This window comes from Lissotriton helveticus, chromosome 4_1 (genome assembly GCF_964261635.1).
Source record: "Lissotriton helveticus chromosome 4_1, aLisHel1.1, whole genome shotgun sequence".
Taxonomy (NCBI): domain Eukaryota; kingdom Metazoa; phylum Chordata; class Amphibia; order Caudata; family Salamandridae; genus Lissotriton; species Lissotriton helveticus.
Window position 1 is genome coordinate 419,019,832 of NC_136063.1, and position 14,887 is coordinate 419,034,718.

Consider the following 14,887-nt stretch of genomic DNA (forward strand, 5'->3'; position numbering starts at 1 on the left):
TGGTGCTTCCTGCTTGGACAGGGTGCATACCTCTGCTAACCAGAAACCCCATTTCTAACATTTCCCAAGATGGCATGTGACATGCTATCACCACACTTTACACATCCCTTAATGACTCACCTGCACCAGCCTCCCACAGTTACAACCGTTTTTGGTTGTTATATTTGCTTGTTTCACTTATTTCTTTTATCTGTTAGTCTGTGGATCCGATGTCATGTACACAGGATGTCATTTAGGTTATGTTATATTCGAATGATTAACATTGCTTACATGTCCCACTATGAACAATAATACTGCCATGTGATGTTAAGAAAATCTTAAAACATATTTAACAAAAATAAAAAAACAAATGAATAGGCTCAAAAACAGCACTAGTACACTCAGATTAGTTGGATTAAATGGATGTCACTATTCGTCTGAAGAAGTACAGAGCAAAATGTTTTTACTCTAGCAGGAAAATAACCAGTCCTCGTAGTCTCACACCCTCAGATTTCCTACTTCTAGGAACAGACTGTTGTTGACATTTGTTAAGGGCTTGAGGCATAATATGACTTGGAGATAAATGTAGAAGATAAGGGGAAAAGCAAATACGATAGGAACGGTAAGGCAGGATAAAATAGGAACATGGTGATAGAGTACAAAATAGGGACATATTTGAGACTAAGAGAGCCAAAGAAAGAAAACATAGTTATGGCGTTACACTCTTTCTTCCATTTGCTAGAAAATTTCCCAATTTGAGTCCATAAATGTTTGGAGTAAAAAAAAATAGACAAATTATAAGTATTTAAATATGAAAAATTGAACTGGAAACATTGCATTCCAAACACATTGAATTGTATGGCATTGGTATTTTAATAATGTTAACTATTAATAAACTTCATTAGTGTTTAAAAAACCTATCACATTATACATTACAGAGGTGGCATTAGTGCCTGTTAGTTATGGTTAGGTTTAGGGTTCCCACAAAAATGTATTTTGTTTGTTTTCTTAATAATTTTGGCATTGTTGGATGGATCTGCACACAACTATCCAATAAAAAAAAGTTAATCCACTTTCGGTTCACCATGGCAAGTTTTCTGCAGATCCATAAAGCGGGAGTCAAAAAAGGGGGAAGAGGGTCAATAAAGGGACGTTTTCCATTTCAGCTGCCAAAGGATCTTTTCCTACTAGATACAGAAAAACGACTGAATGAAATTACACCTAATATGGCATGAAAGTAGTACTGTCGTCAAGGAAGTAGCTTTACTTTTGTTTGTGTAACATCGTTCAGTATTTGAGTAATTTGCATTTACAAATTATTTTAGTCTGGACATGAATAGTTTAAATTATAGATATCTTGACAGTTGGAAAGGTGTATTTTTGATTTACATAAAATGCTAGTGCTGTGTGACGAATTTGCTCAAAATCTAGGAGATGCACATTAAACTTAACTTACTCTAGTTATATTCAAAATTGTGCAGATTCGACAACGGGGCAGAATTACATTGTGGGGGTCGAAGTAGAGTTAATGTTTTAATAACGTTGGCATCACTTGATAAATCCACGTGAAACTTTGCAGACATTTATCATGGTTTGAACATATTCCCCCCATTTTTTATCCCCCCCTCTAATGGATCTGCACAAAACTTGTCCTACCAACAGAAGACTAACCACGGTTAACCTCACCGCGGAGAACGTCATCAGAATCGTCGTGCTCAGATTAGTTCTTTCAAACTACAAATGCGATGAAGGCTCAGGCCGAAAAGCATTGGGATTGAGAAATGTAGGGCTTTGTGAAGCTAATTTACCAGAAATAATGCATTCTGGGAACTGAAGTTAAAAATATTGTGATGTTCCAATAATATTAAACAGCATCGAAACAAACGGAATATATTTGTTTTATTGAACTGGATCCAAACTATTGAAACCTTGAATAAGGACTACTTTCCCAGTGCCATGGATATGGGGGTGCAACTTCAGTGAAACCTTCAATAAACTGCATCACAATAGGTGATATAAACAAGGACAGTTGGCCTGGCTAACTAAAATGTCAAATCGGCCAACAGATAACATTTAGTAGAGAATACTTGCTGGACTAAAGACAAAACAAACAATAACACATGCAACAGTTTGGCTTGTAATAGGTCTGTCTTGCGGGCGCCACACCAGGCCACAAATATGTAAATTCGTAAATGGACTTTGTGGAAGGGCACCTGACAGCAAGGATGACGTTGGCTGTTGTGTGCTGCAGATCAAACGCAGTAAACCGTTGCTGCTTAATCCTCCATGCAGGTAGGTGGGTGTGGATGGCGAGTTTCGGAAAGCACAGAACTCACACAAGCGCACAGGGGTGATGATTAAATACGGCTGTGCTCTGTACCTTTCTGGGCGGTACGGTGCAAGAGTGAGGCGCATGGCGCCACCTATCAGCATGTGGGAGCACTGCTGGAAAGATTCCCAGATCCAGTCTGCGTCTGGGAAGTATTCGAAGGTGAGGAATCTGTGGTCAGAACTAAGTATCAACCAGAAATCATTTATTTGCAAATAACTTTTGCCCAGCTTTATGGCTCCGCAAAGCACTTGAAAGACACTTACGGTGTTTAGCTTCTTCTTGATATTTTGAGTTTCATACAAATCCGTCAGGAGAGAACACTTAACCCCTTCGACGCTCATGACGAGCTGGGCTCGTCATGGCGTAGCCTCCTCGCACGCTCATGACGAGCCCAGCTCGTCACGTAAAGTGCGGTTTCGCAAAACCCAGCGTACGGGCGGAATTCCGCCCGCACGCATGCGGTTAATAGGGTGGCCAGAAAAGTAGTGGTTCCCATTTTAACACCAACAGGAATCTTTACTCTCCACCACAGAAAAAAAAACCCTTCATGAAATTAACCAAACTTGGCATGGAACTAGAATTTAACTTATGGATGTTTCTTTGCTTGGTTTAGAGTGAATCCGTTCAAGATAGTGGCACCACTACAAAATGTGCTGAGAGCTTTAACCCCTTTCCTGGCCGTCCCGAGCACTATCTTCGTAGTGCTGCGCACGTCCAACGGCCGACGCGGCCCCGCCTGTGCAAGAGAACACCCGCACCGCGGCGGTAACGCCGCGGTTAACGGGTTAAAAGGTTGAAAGTCAGACATATCTGGGCTATTTCCACTTTTCCTGCAGACTTCCACTGGTAAACCTGCATGGGGTTACTCAGCATAAAAAGGTAGTGTCACTGTACAATTTAAAAAATACTAAATAAAAAGGATCCAAGCATACTGCTCACAGTTGCAGAGTTAAAATTATCTCACAAAGCTTTCTGATGAAGACAAATAAAACATAAACCTTGAACAGGGACATTGCTTTTATGGTTCTTACGTCCTTACGTCTTATCAATAAAAATCCATACCTCTGATGTTTTCTTTCAGGAGCAGTGTGACTGAACATCTATTGTGAATAATGATTCGAGGACTCGGGTCTTCTGTAAGTGTTAAATATATCACTCCAAGATGCTCCTGATATGTAAGTGCCAGAGCTCTGTAAATAGAAAAAATGACTTAATGGTTAAATTACAATTCAATAATGTGTTATAATAAAATTGCAATAGACATTTTCACAGTAAATTTGTATGCCTGATCCTACAGGGTTCCTAGTTGAAAATAAGACCAAAACACTTTTTGCAGCAAAAAACCACATGCTACATAGAAAAGCACTTGTGAAGCTACAGCTTATATATGGCTACGCCTGTGCCCAAATCCTGAGGTCGACATGTTTCTGCCAGTGGCCCAATAGGGTCCGTGGCATTCATCAGGACCTAAACAGGAAAATCAAATGCGGGCTCCACTCTTACCACGCTCTGGTTAGAGGATTTCCACTGGGTGGGGTGACAAAGTTCACTCTCCACCGCGGTCTGGCCTGTATCTAAAGCCCTACGGTGGGACATAATGTGCCCCATGGGAGGGTGAGGGCAGGAGACCCCTTGGGTCTCCCAAGGCGCGGTCCCTGCCTCTGCGCCTATGTCTGTGCTCCTCCGCTCCCCGGTGTACCACCCACTGGGCCACTGGCAGAAACCTGTCGACCTCATTGATATCGGTAGGGGACAATAATATCCCCACCACACACACCGATCACTTATTTTAATCACCATATAGATGCCAGCACTATTAAAACTTAATTTGACATCTATAATGGCTTTTTATCCTCACTATTTGTCTTAGGGACCCCACTTAGTTTAGAAGTGCATCCCTGTCGTCAGGTGTATGCCCCCTCTATCAAACCAAGTTTTTAGAGGGTGAGGACTGGGCAATGATGAAGCATGACACCAGGTGGTGTGTGAGATCAGTCTTTCACTTTTTGTGAGATGCCAGCACTCACTAATTAGCACTAGCACTAGCTACAACCCACTGGGAGCGGCTCTTTTGTGATTACCAGTAACTGAAATCAGTGCCAGGTGCATAAAATATTGTATGTGAGACTTTTTAGTGGCCTTTGTGAGATTTTGTGGCACATTTGAAATGTAAAATTTCACAGACTTTACTGCTAGCAAAAATGGGAATACACCGGTAGGCCTGCTTGTTTCTGCGAGTTCATGACTGTGAATGTAGTGATGCATGTGCCCCTTTGCAGTGTCCTCCTAAGTCACAAGAGTCGAGGTTAAAAAAGAGAAACATGCTGTTTTAGAAATACATATACATTTTGAGGAATTTTTCGACTTTCATGGCTTTTACTAACAATCCCCACAGTACCACTGGAAACTTATGCGTACAGTAAATTTTACAAATGCAAAATTTCCACTAGAATTGCACATGGTAAAATGTGGGGGCGAAAAGTGCATTTTTGCATGTAACTGTTTTTCTCTGCAGTGAAAATAGTATCCTGTGGGGAATCCCTTTCCTCTTTTAATTTGAGTTTAATATGAGTTTGTTCGCTCCCTAGTCCCACACCAGAGGTACACTTGCAGTTGCACCTACCTACTTTTGACAGTAAACATAATTTTGTTTTCAGGCTGGGTGCATTTGTGAATGCACGTTGGGAAGGTAAACTGGCACCAATCGTGATCCAGCGGGCAGCTTTGTTTGTATTGTGCAACACAAATCTTTGTGAATTGGGCCCCTCGCGCAGCACACTTTATACAGAAAGATAACTTGGAACTTTAAACATGAAAGGACGGGTGTGGGGACTGAGGCCTCCTCTGACAGCGCTCCTAGAATAAAGGGATTGTGGGGGGTCGCATATAAGACTCGCTGGCGGACATCAAAGCCATTGCAGTAGGCCGCGCTCCTTCTTTTTAGCAGTGTTAATTTAACCCTAAACTCTGCCTCCTTCATTTCACGTGCATTGACTGACATACGGGCCCTTTCCTTTATGTTGCTGTGCGTGCAGTAGAGCGGGCGGGGCAACAGTAACATATCACAGGCTTTACATGATCACTCATAACCTTCAGCCATATTTCGCACAAGTGTTTCCAATATCAAAGCGGGGGTTTTCGCCCCATGATGCATGTATTGACATATGCTGCCCATGTGCGACGCTTGACTCGTTTCCATTATGCATTATTAATCCCATCTCAGTATGCTGCAAAGGAAGGGGGTCGCCCGCACGTACCTGGTGCACAGCCCGCTGTCTCCGCAGTCCCGGAAGGGCACGGCCACGCTCTGCCTGGGCACATCCGGTCTAATGATGGCGGGCAGGCTCCAGCACTCCGCGCGCTCCACGGCCACGTCGGGGCACAGGCTGAGCAGGATGCGCTTCGGGAGTGGGGGTCCTTCCGACGGCGGCTGGTTGGGGTCGGACATCAAGTCCCAGCAAGGCACGGAGCTGGACTGCATGGTTTGCTGCTGCCCATCCGGGCCGATGCCAAAAACAGCACTGCCTGGTACATGCAGGTACTTCAAGGGAAACGGATGGAAAATACATGAAATATGAGAGCACTACCATTTGAAAAAGACTAATGTTAGATACGTTCAACTTTCATTTCATTCCTGAAGTGGGTTTGTGAAGCTGCTCAGCAACCTGTGTCACTTTGTAATGGCTGCCAGAGATCACGGCCCAACATTACTTCAACTGAAAAGCCCAGATCAATACTGAGAAAACACCAGCAAAATAACTGCACCCCATTAGATGGTCCTACCGATACCCATTCCAAGGATAGAGATTCCTTACTTGTGCAGGTGGTTGGCAAATCACTCATTTTTGAGCACCAGAACCTACTTTTTATCATCAGACTTTTACACACAACCACAGAGTGAATAGGAAAAAGCAAGGAAGGAGAAGAGAGAGAACGACAGAATAACAAAGGAAGAAGGAAGGGATAAAAAGGAACCCGACAAAAAGATAAAGATACAGGACGTGTAGTGTGGTTGAAAAAAGAGGCACGAGGTGGAATCCAGGAAAGGCAGCTTTAGTATTCAGCAAACCTGGCATTCAGCAGCGCCAGCAGTGGGCTCTTGAGCTTACAACGCTCACATTTATTAAATTCGAGGAGATGAAGTCTTACAGACAGTGCTACTATTAGGGTTAAAATACAGTGTAGAAGTAGGCTTTATAATATTTTTAAAACGTGAAACATTCTGGGGGGAAAGGCGGAGGCAACAGTCAGACCACAAGATGTGCAATTGTGAATGACTGCATGCACCAATAAAACACTTCACAATGCAACTCTGTGCACAAAACTGTACACCTATTTTATTGCTCTCTCTCATAACCACAACCCAAATGCTTTCCAGTTTAGCTCTCGCACTAGGCATCTATGGGACAATGTATTCTGGATGGAAAGAATACAAACAATGGTTGATCCAACTCCCGTACGACAAAATCAAAAGTGTAGATGCCAGCATTACTGGTGAGACTGTTTTGTTTTTGTATCTATCAAAGATAAACTATATTATAAGTAGAACGTTTTAGAGATTAAAGGACTGCTGATGCATTTTTTGTTGTAACACGGGAATGGCATGCAAGAACTAAAAATATGCGCGAGGGATCTGTATATCATGAACCTCGCCAAAGGCAGTGGGGAACAGTACAGTGTCAAAGACATAGTCAACGTACAACTTTTAGTATATCTTGATAAAGAGTTCTTTAACTCTTTCAAAACTGGAAGAAGAGTTGGGCCGGTCTGATGAATACGGGAATGCTGTTCCAGATCCAGGTGGGTGCATGGATGAACAAGCATTGGCAAAACCTATAGGGCTTGCCTTTGTGATCTATTGGCTTTGACTATGTTTTTTGGCGATGCTGTACAGCATAACCAATGCTGTGTAGCATGGCTAAAGAAAAAAGAAGAAAAAAACAAAAGGCACACTGCTGCAGCATCATTTTGTAGGCGAGTCCATGCATGTCCCTGCAAAATGTTGTGGGCACCTTTTTCTTTTTAATTCACCAATCCGAAATGGATTGGTAAATAAAAAAAAGTATCTCAAATGCGTTTGTTTTTTTCTATGGTCTTTCAACAGAAGAGTGGGTTGGGGAGTGGGAAGCATTACAGAGAGCAGGGGCAGAAGCACATGAGGGATGGAACAACAGGGAGATGCACACGGGCGAGAGAGAGCAAGATGAGCGTTGGAAAAGAAGCACAGGGCAAGAGAGTGAAATGTAGAATGTAGGGGAGGAGAAGCCCACAGGCAAGAGAGCGAGCAACTTGGGTGGGGAGAGAGAAGCACACTAGCGAGAGAGAGCAACATGGAAAGCTGATGGGTAGAGAAGCACACAGGTGAGGGCGAAACACAAGCGCAGGTGGGGGGACAGAAGACCACAGGCCAGTGAGAGCAATGTGGATAGTGTGAGGGGAGAGAAGCACACAAGCAATAGAGAACAAGACAGGACGTGGGGTGAGGAAACAGAAGGGAAAGAGCTGCAAAACACATGCTCTCATATGAAGTGCTTCATCTAAAAGAACAGAATAGTTTCCTAAAAGTCAGCATTGGAGGGAATAAAGGTCAACCGATCGGAGAGATGGTAAAGTAGCTATGCTCCAGGGGAGGGATAAACACAAGATTGACAAGATGCAACACACACAGCCATTACATAGCAAGCAAGTAAATGACATTGAAAATAAAACCAAGCAATGCTCAAGTTATAAGTCCAGGTAAGCCATCGTAAACCCAAAATAGGCCTTTTGCAACCAGGCAGCTGTGCTGTCTGGTAGGCTCGAACTAAAAAGGACTGTTGTCTTGTTTTTCCTCTTTTATTACATTTATTTGTCTCCAGTCTGAGTGTGTCTTTGGAAGTGAAAAGAGTGACCAGAGAAGGTGAGCTCGTCAGCCAGAAAGGCGGGGGTGCAGGTCATGATGGCTTTGTAAAGGATGCAGCTGGCTTTGAAGACGGTGTGGGCCAACAAAGGGAGCCGGTGAAGTTCCATGAGGACGGGGGTGATGTGAATGAATTTCTTCAAGACCTGGATGTGACTTGCCCTGGCGAGCAGGAAGCCTAGAAGGAATCTGGAAGACCATGGAAAAGGCCATTACCACCATCCAGATGCAAGTGTTTGCGAGATTGAACAGCCGTTCTGTGCTGACCTAGATAGTAACCCTCAATGTAGTGGACAGTGCATTAGGAATTAAAGTAGTAGACGCAAATCTAACATCGGGTCTGCCTCTGCACAGTGTTTGGAACATTATCAAAATGCATTTTGTTTCACAGATTACATTTCGACGTCAGGGGATGGTTAGTCTCTGAAGTTTGCTTCTGGCAGAACAAATTCAAACAATTTTGTCCGCCCCTCGTTGTACACAGGAAACAGTGGCGGTCCAACACCACACATTGCTTCCTGAAAAACGTGCGCTGCCTTGATTCAAGTCCTTTATTGGGAAATCGAATCCGCCTTCCACTTTGTTGGGTGAATCTTCTGAACATCAAACCCTGACACCCGCGTACAGACATATGGCATGATTCCAGGCCGACAGATATGATAGCCTGTCTGGCAGATGTGCCTCCGCAACCTACCGGTGGACAGAACTGCTACACTTTACAATACAGTCGCAAACATATAGAGCCGTGGCACAACGAATCGTAAAATGTGTAGGGAGCATGCACAGCGCTAATGATCAGAGCAACATTTAACATGGACTCCAGTTTTAATTCAAGCCACATTGAAAGATAAAGCTTTCTACTTTCCACAGCCTACAAACCTTACACATTTTTTCCAGATTTACCAGACCACATATTGTTTTGGGTGAGGAACGGCGTGTGCTGATTCTAGCAGCAGTCTAACGCAAAAAATAAATGTAAAAAGAGTCTTACCTCATCTCCACCCTGGTGTCTTGGGACAGAAAGCTGCGGGCTGTAATAAATCTGAAATGAGGTGTTGTTGACGACAGTTGTCTTGTCTTCAATTTGCAAAATCTGAATGCCGTACCGAACCATGGATGAGATGCAGAACTGAGACAACTTCAGCAGGCCACCACCGAAAGGGAAAACATATTTTAGTGACAGTGGAGCAAGTGTGTTATCCATTCCTAGACTTTCTCATGCAAGCAAGGCATCTTTTTGCAGCTATCGCTCATGTCCTTCTTGAATGAAATCTACCGCTCACATCATCAGCCAACCTTCTTCACTTAATTTCAACCCTGCTTTCAATTTCTGAATCCGACAACTGCTAATCACATAATTCTGTGCCTTCATCATGCTGTTGTTATTGTTTGTTGTGCTTTTGATTTCAGAACTTATATCCAGACTCTCTCGCACTAATATTTCTCAAAGACGCAGATTGGCCCTGAAAGTATATACCGTGTGTAGGCTCCTAGGGTGATCATCATACATGTAGGGTCTGATTACAGGGGTCAATTTCAGTTTTTTTTATGCCCATTGGCAAAGCATGGTAAACTATGATTTATCCACGGTCATTCATAGATGAGTGAATCTAACTGTTTCACATGTCCAGCACACATTATATTTTATTTTCCCAGACATCCTGAGGTAATTGTGAATGCAGAATACGTCCCAGACGCATACTTTTACCACGCCTACCATTACCACGCATTTTTTACAACGCAGGATCCATTACAACGCATACCATTACCACGCATGTATTTACAACGCATATACCTTTACAACGCATACAATTACAACGTAAGTATTGGTAAGTATATAATATTTTTTAATATTTAATTTAATTAAAATTAATATAATGTAATTTAATTTAATTTAATTCATTTAATTTAATTTAATTTAATTTAATTTAATTTAATGTAATTTAATTTAATCAATTTAATTTAATGTAATTTAAATTTAATTATATTTAATTTTTACCCTGTACCCTTTTACCCAAAAACCCAAAACTGACCCTGAACCCAAAAAATACCCCTTTTACCCAAAAACCCAAAACTGACCCTGAACCCTAAAAATACCCCTTTACCCAAAAACCCAAAACTGACCCTGAACCCTAAAAATACCCCTTTACCCAAAAACCCAAAACTGACCCTGAACCCTAAAAATACCCCTTTACCCAAAAACTAAAAACTGACCCTGAACCCTAAAAATACCCCTTTACCCAGAAACTGAAAACTGACCCTGAACCCTAAAAATACCCCTTTACCCAAAAACTAAAAACTGACCCTGAACCCTAAAAATACCCCTTTACCCAAAAACTGAAAACTGACCCTAAACCCTAAAAATACCCCTTTACCCAAAAACTGAAAACTGACCCTGAACCCTAAAAATACCCCTTTACCCAAAAACTTAAAACTGACCCTGAACCCTAAAAATAGCTCTTTACCCAAAAACTGAAAACTGACCCTGAACCCTAAAAATACCCCTTTACCCAAAAACTGAAAACTGACCCTAAACCCTAAAAATATCCCTTTACCCAAAAACTGAAAACTGACCCTAAACCCTAAAAATACCCCTTTACCCAAAAACTGAAAACTGACCCTAAACCCTAAAAATACCCCTTTACCCGAAAAACTGAAAACTGACCCTAAACCCTAAAAATACCCCTTTACCCAAAAACTGAAAACTGACCCTGAACCCTAAAAATACCCCTTTACCCAAAAACCCAAAACTGACCCTGAACCCTAAAAATACTCCTTTACCAAAAAACCCAAATAATATTTTTAATAAAATAATATACTTACCAATACTTACGTTGTAATGGTATGCGTTGTAAAAGTACCTGCGTTGTAAATACATGCGTGGTAATGGTATGCGTTGTAATGGATCCTGCGTTGTAAAAAATGCGTGGTAATGGTAGGTCGTGGTAAAAGTTGCGTTGTAAAGGTTGTATACCGTCCCAGACTTTAGTCATGTTAGATAGAAAACATAGTGGAATAGAGTTGTCACTTTTCTCAAATCCACAATTTAAGCCTGGCAGGTTTACAAAACTTTTTTTCCGGCCAAACTGGGGAGGACTATAGCTGGCAACTGCTACACCTATGTAACGCAGTCAACCTGCTGCTCCGATACGGCTGCCTTGCCTTTGCTTTTTGTCCTTCTCACCCAGCTCCACTTCACCCCTGAAACAACTAAAGCTGATTTCAGCTCTCTGAAGGGATCGAAGGTTAACACTTAGTGCTCTACAAAACTCCTCAATATATAACTAGAAAGGTAAAACTCCTTTTAATCACTTGTGTACCATACAGATCTCTATAGCCCTTCTTTAAAGACTTTTTAGCTTGAATAAAGGCACAAGCAGGTTCTGCAAGCATAGGTTTTGTTCACTGAAGATCACAGGAAACACGCAGCCATTCAGCTGCATTTTTTAAATTCAATGTAGTGTTTTATGTAGCACTGGTATGTCACAGGAGCTCTTCAGGGCGCAGCTCCATGCACACAATACAGTCTCTAAAAATCCTTTTGATTGTCAGCCTGAAGTCTCCATTACTTCCTCGTCAGACCTCCCCTTCACAGTCCAAACCACATGAGCATAGCTTGTCCCCCCATAACTTCCAAGCAAAACTCTTAGCCCATCCCTTCCCTCCAGGCCACACCCACATCCTGTGGCATATAACCTATGACTCCCCAATTAACACTCTGTTGTTTTTTTCTGCTGGAACTTTTCTGGGCAAGACTCACCGTGGGGAGTGCCTGATGCCTCCGAGGGGTAAGTGTGCAGCGGTCTGCATTAGCGGCCGCTGAAATACCTGCATGCCTGCCTGGGTGTGTTTCAAGTCCCTGCTTTAGCGGGATTGAGGTTTATGGACCGGACTACCTGGTTCTGGTGGGGTAGCGGAGGGCCTGCTGTGGCTTCCTCTCTCCCGGGTTAATTCCCTGTTTTAGCAGGAACACACGGGAAGTGAGGGGAGGTAAGTTGGGGCAGCTTTGGCTTTCTGTGAGTCTTGCTGGCGGTCACTGATTGGCCCATGGGGGTCTTAGTTGATTGGTCAGGGGTATTTATGTGGGTGTAGCTACTCTGATATCCAGTTACATCATGGAGGGTAGAAGTTCAGACGTGAGTGAGCTCAGATGTGAGGAGGAGGTGGTGGTTGCTGGGTCTTCCACTGCTCCTTCCCTGGCTGATGTGCAGAAGAGGATTGAAGCCGCAGTGACTGCGACCTTTATGGTTCGAGAGCCCAAGGTGACTAAGCGGCAGAAGTTGGATGCCTCGGCAGATGTTGATCCGGACGTGGAGTCAGATGAGAAGGTGAAGGGTCGTTTTGTCCAGGGGGCAGACCTTCACAGTGCTCTGCAACATGTTCGGGACAATTTGGGGTTCCCTGGTCCCTTGGAGGGTGGAGAGTCGGAAGACTTTTTCGCCAATTACCAGAAGGACGACCTTCAGTGCCTTCCTATTCATAAATCTGTGAGAAATGTGCTAGAAGGGAGTGAAAGGATATTGACCAACATACCTTTCCTCAGTTTCTGGCTCAGAGGTATCCTTTACAGGGGTTTGTTAAGGAATTTCCATCTGTGGTGAAGGTGGATTCCCTGCTGGCTGGTATGGCGTCGCAGAGCCAGGTGGTGTCCGAGGATGCGGTTCCCTCTGATCCTGGGGACAAATGTGTTGAAGGAGCTTTGAAACGGTCATTTGCTGCCTCCAATCTTGCAGTTTGGTCTGTGGTTTACACTAACTACCTGGTTCTGTCGCTTCTGAAAGACTGTCAGGGTATTTTTGAGCAGCTCTTACAGGATGAGAATCCCTCTGAATCTTTGTCAATGTTAGAGCAACAGTTGCGCTTCCTGGCTGATTTATACTTCGATTTCCTTAGTGCGGCTGCTGGGCCTCAGTGGCTTCTAGGAGACAGTTGTGGCTTAAGCCTTGGAAGGCGGAGGCAGCTCAGAAGGCTGCCGTGATGAAGCTTCCTTTCACAGGCTAAAAACTGTTTGGGGAGCCATTGGAGGCCTTGATTAAAAAAGCAGCAGAAGAGGGGAACCTGATGTATGCCTTTCCCCCCAATTATTCTAATTCCACAGGTCCTGCTGAAGGTCAGGTTGGATCGGGCCTTGGTTGTCCTGGTGGCTCCGGATTGATCCAGGAGGCCTTGGTTCCTTCTATTGTTGAAGTTGGCGGTGGGTCCTTGCTGGCGGTTGCCGGGTTTCCTTGTCCCCTGTCCTTTCCCCCTGTGTCCCGGGATTGTCTGGTCCTCCTGCAGCTGGCGGGTTGGCTGTTAAGAGGCTAAATCTGGTGGCTTTGGGGTGTTGTTCTTCTGTGGCTGAGTTTATTCAGCGGTCCAGGCGCCCTTCGACTTTCAAGTCCTATGCTAGACATTGGGTGTCATTTGTGGGTTGGTGTACGGCTCGGGGTTGGGCTGCGTTAGAGGTGGATCCTGTGCATATCTTGGATTTCCTGATGGATGGATTAGACTTGGGGCTGGCTGTCTCCTCCTTGAGGGCTTAGTGGGCGGCAGTTAGGGCCTTTAGGAGTTCGGACTGTGAGCCTGTGGTTCCCTAGGTGTCCCATTTGTTGAGGAGTTGTTTGATCCTAGTTTGGATCTTCCTTTGGTTTCGAGGGCCTTGCAAGGGGCTCCTTTTGAGCCTCTGAGTGAGGTGTCTTTGCGGTTTTTGACGTTCAAGGTGCTTTTCCTTGTCGCTATTACCTCGGCTCGGAGGATTGGAGTTAGGCCCCTTGCTTTGTTTAGTGCCCTTTTTGAGTTTTTTTCCGGATCAGATTGCTCTGAGGTCTGCTCCCTCCTTTGTTCCCAAGGTACCTTCCTTGCTTGCTTCAATGTTCGTAGGATCTGGTTTTACCTGTATTCTGTCTGGATCCTCTTTCAGAGGTTGAGGTGCGGCTGCACTGTTTGGATGTTCGTGGGCTCTGGAGGTGTACTTGCTGCATACTAAACCTTTTCAGAAGGTGGATTCACTTTTTCTGACCTTTGGGCTGGCTGGTCAAGGTCTGAAGCCTTCTGGGGCTACTCTCAGTCGGTGGTGTGTTGATGCCTGGGTTGGTTCAGGGGAGATCGACTTGGGGTGGCTGCTTTCTGGGCTTGTTTTTAGGGGGCTTCCATGGCCGAGATCTGCAGGCTGCTACTTGGAGTTCTCCTCACACCTTTATGTCCCATTATAGTTTGGTGGTGGGTGGGACTGAGTCTGCTGGGTTTGGGGACGCAGTGTTACGTTGTGCTCCGGTGGTGTGATTTTCTGCTTGTGCTAATAAAGTCTGTTTTGCTACTGTGTAAAGCCGATTCTTGCTTTGGTATCTGCTCATGTGGTTTGGACTGTGACAGGGAGGTCTGACTAGAAGGTAATGTCCGATTACTTACCGATAATATACATTACTCCGAGTCGTAGACCTCCCTGTCACAGTACTGGTTCCCATACCTCCCTCCCTGTTCAGCTTCTTGTGCTTGGGGGTACAGGATGGGGATAGGGGGTCATAGGCTATATGCCACAGGATGTGGGTGTGGCCTGGAGGGAAGGGATGGGCTAAGGGTTTTGCTTGGAAGTTCTCGGGGGAGGAGCTATGCCCATGTGGTTTGGACTGTGACGAGGAGGTCAACGACTCGGAGTAATGAATATTACCAGTAAGTAACCAGACAGTACTATGAATATT

General features: G+C 44.2%; 1 protein-coding gene across 4 annotated transcripts in view; it reads right to left on the bottom strand.

Annotated features, from left to right (window-relative positions):
- VPS13B (vacuolar protein sorting 13 homolog B) overlaps nt 1-14,887 on the bottom strand; it is a 3,181,000-nt gene that overhangs the window by 130,712 nt on the left and 3,035,401 nt on the right. For all 4 annotated transcript variants that reach the window (XM_078686964.1, XM_078686965.1, XM_078686963.1 and 1 more), the window contains exons 51-53: nt 9,202-9,348; nt 5,569-5,852; nt 3,374-3,501 (exon numbers count right to left, since the gene is read on the bottom strand). In XM_078686964.1, the coding sequence (XP_078543090.1) occupies nt 3,374-3,501; nt 5,569-5,852; nt 9,202-9,348 (559 nt within the window). The remainder of the gene's footprint in view (nt 1-3,373; nt 3,502-5,568; nt 5,853-9,201; nt 9,349-14,887) is intronic.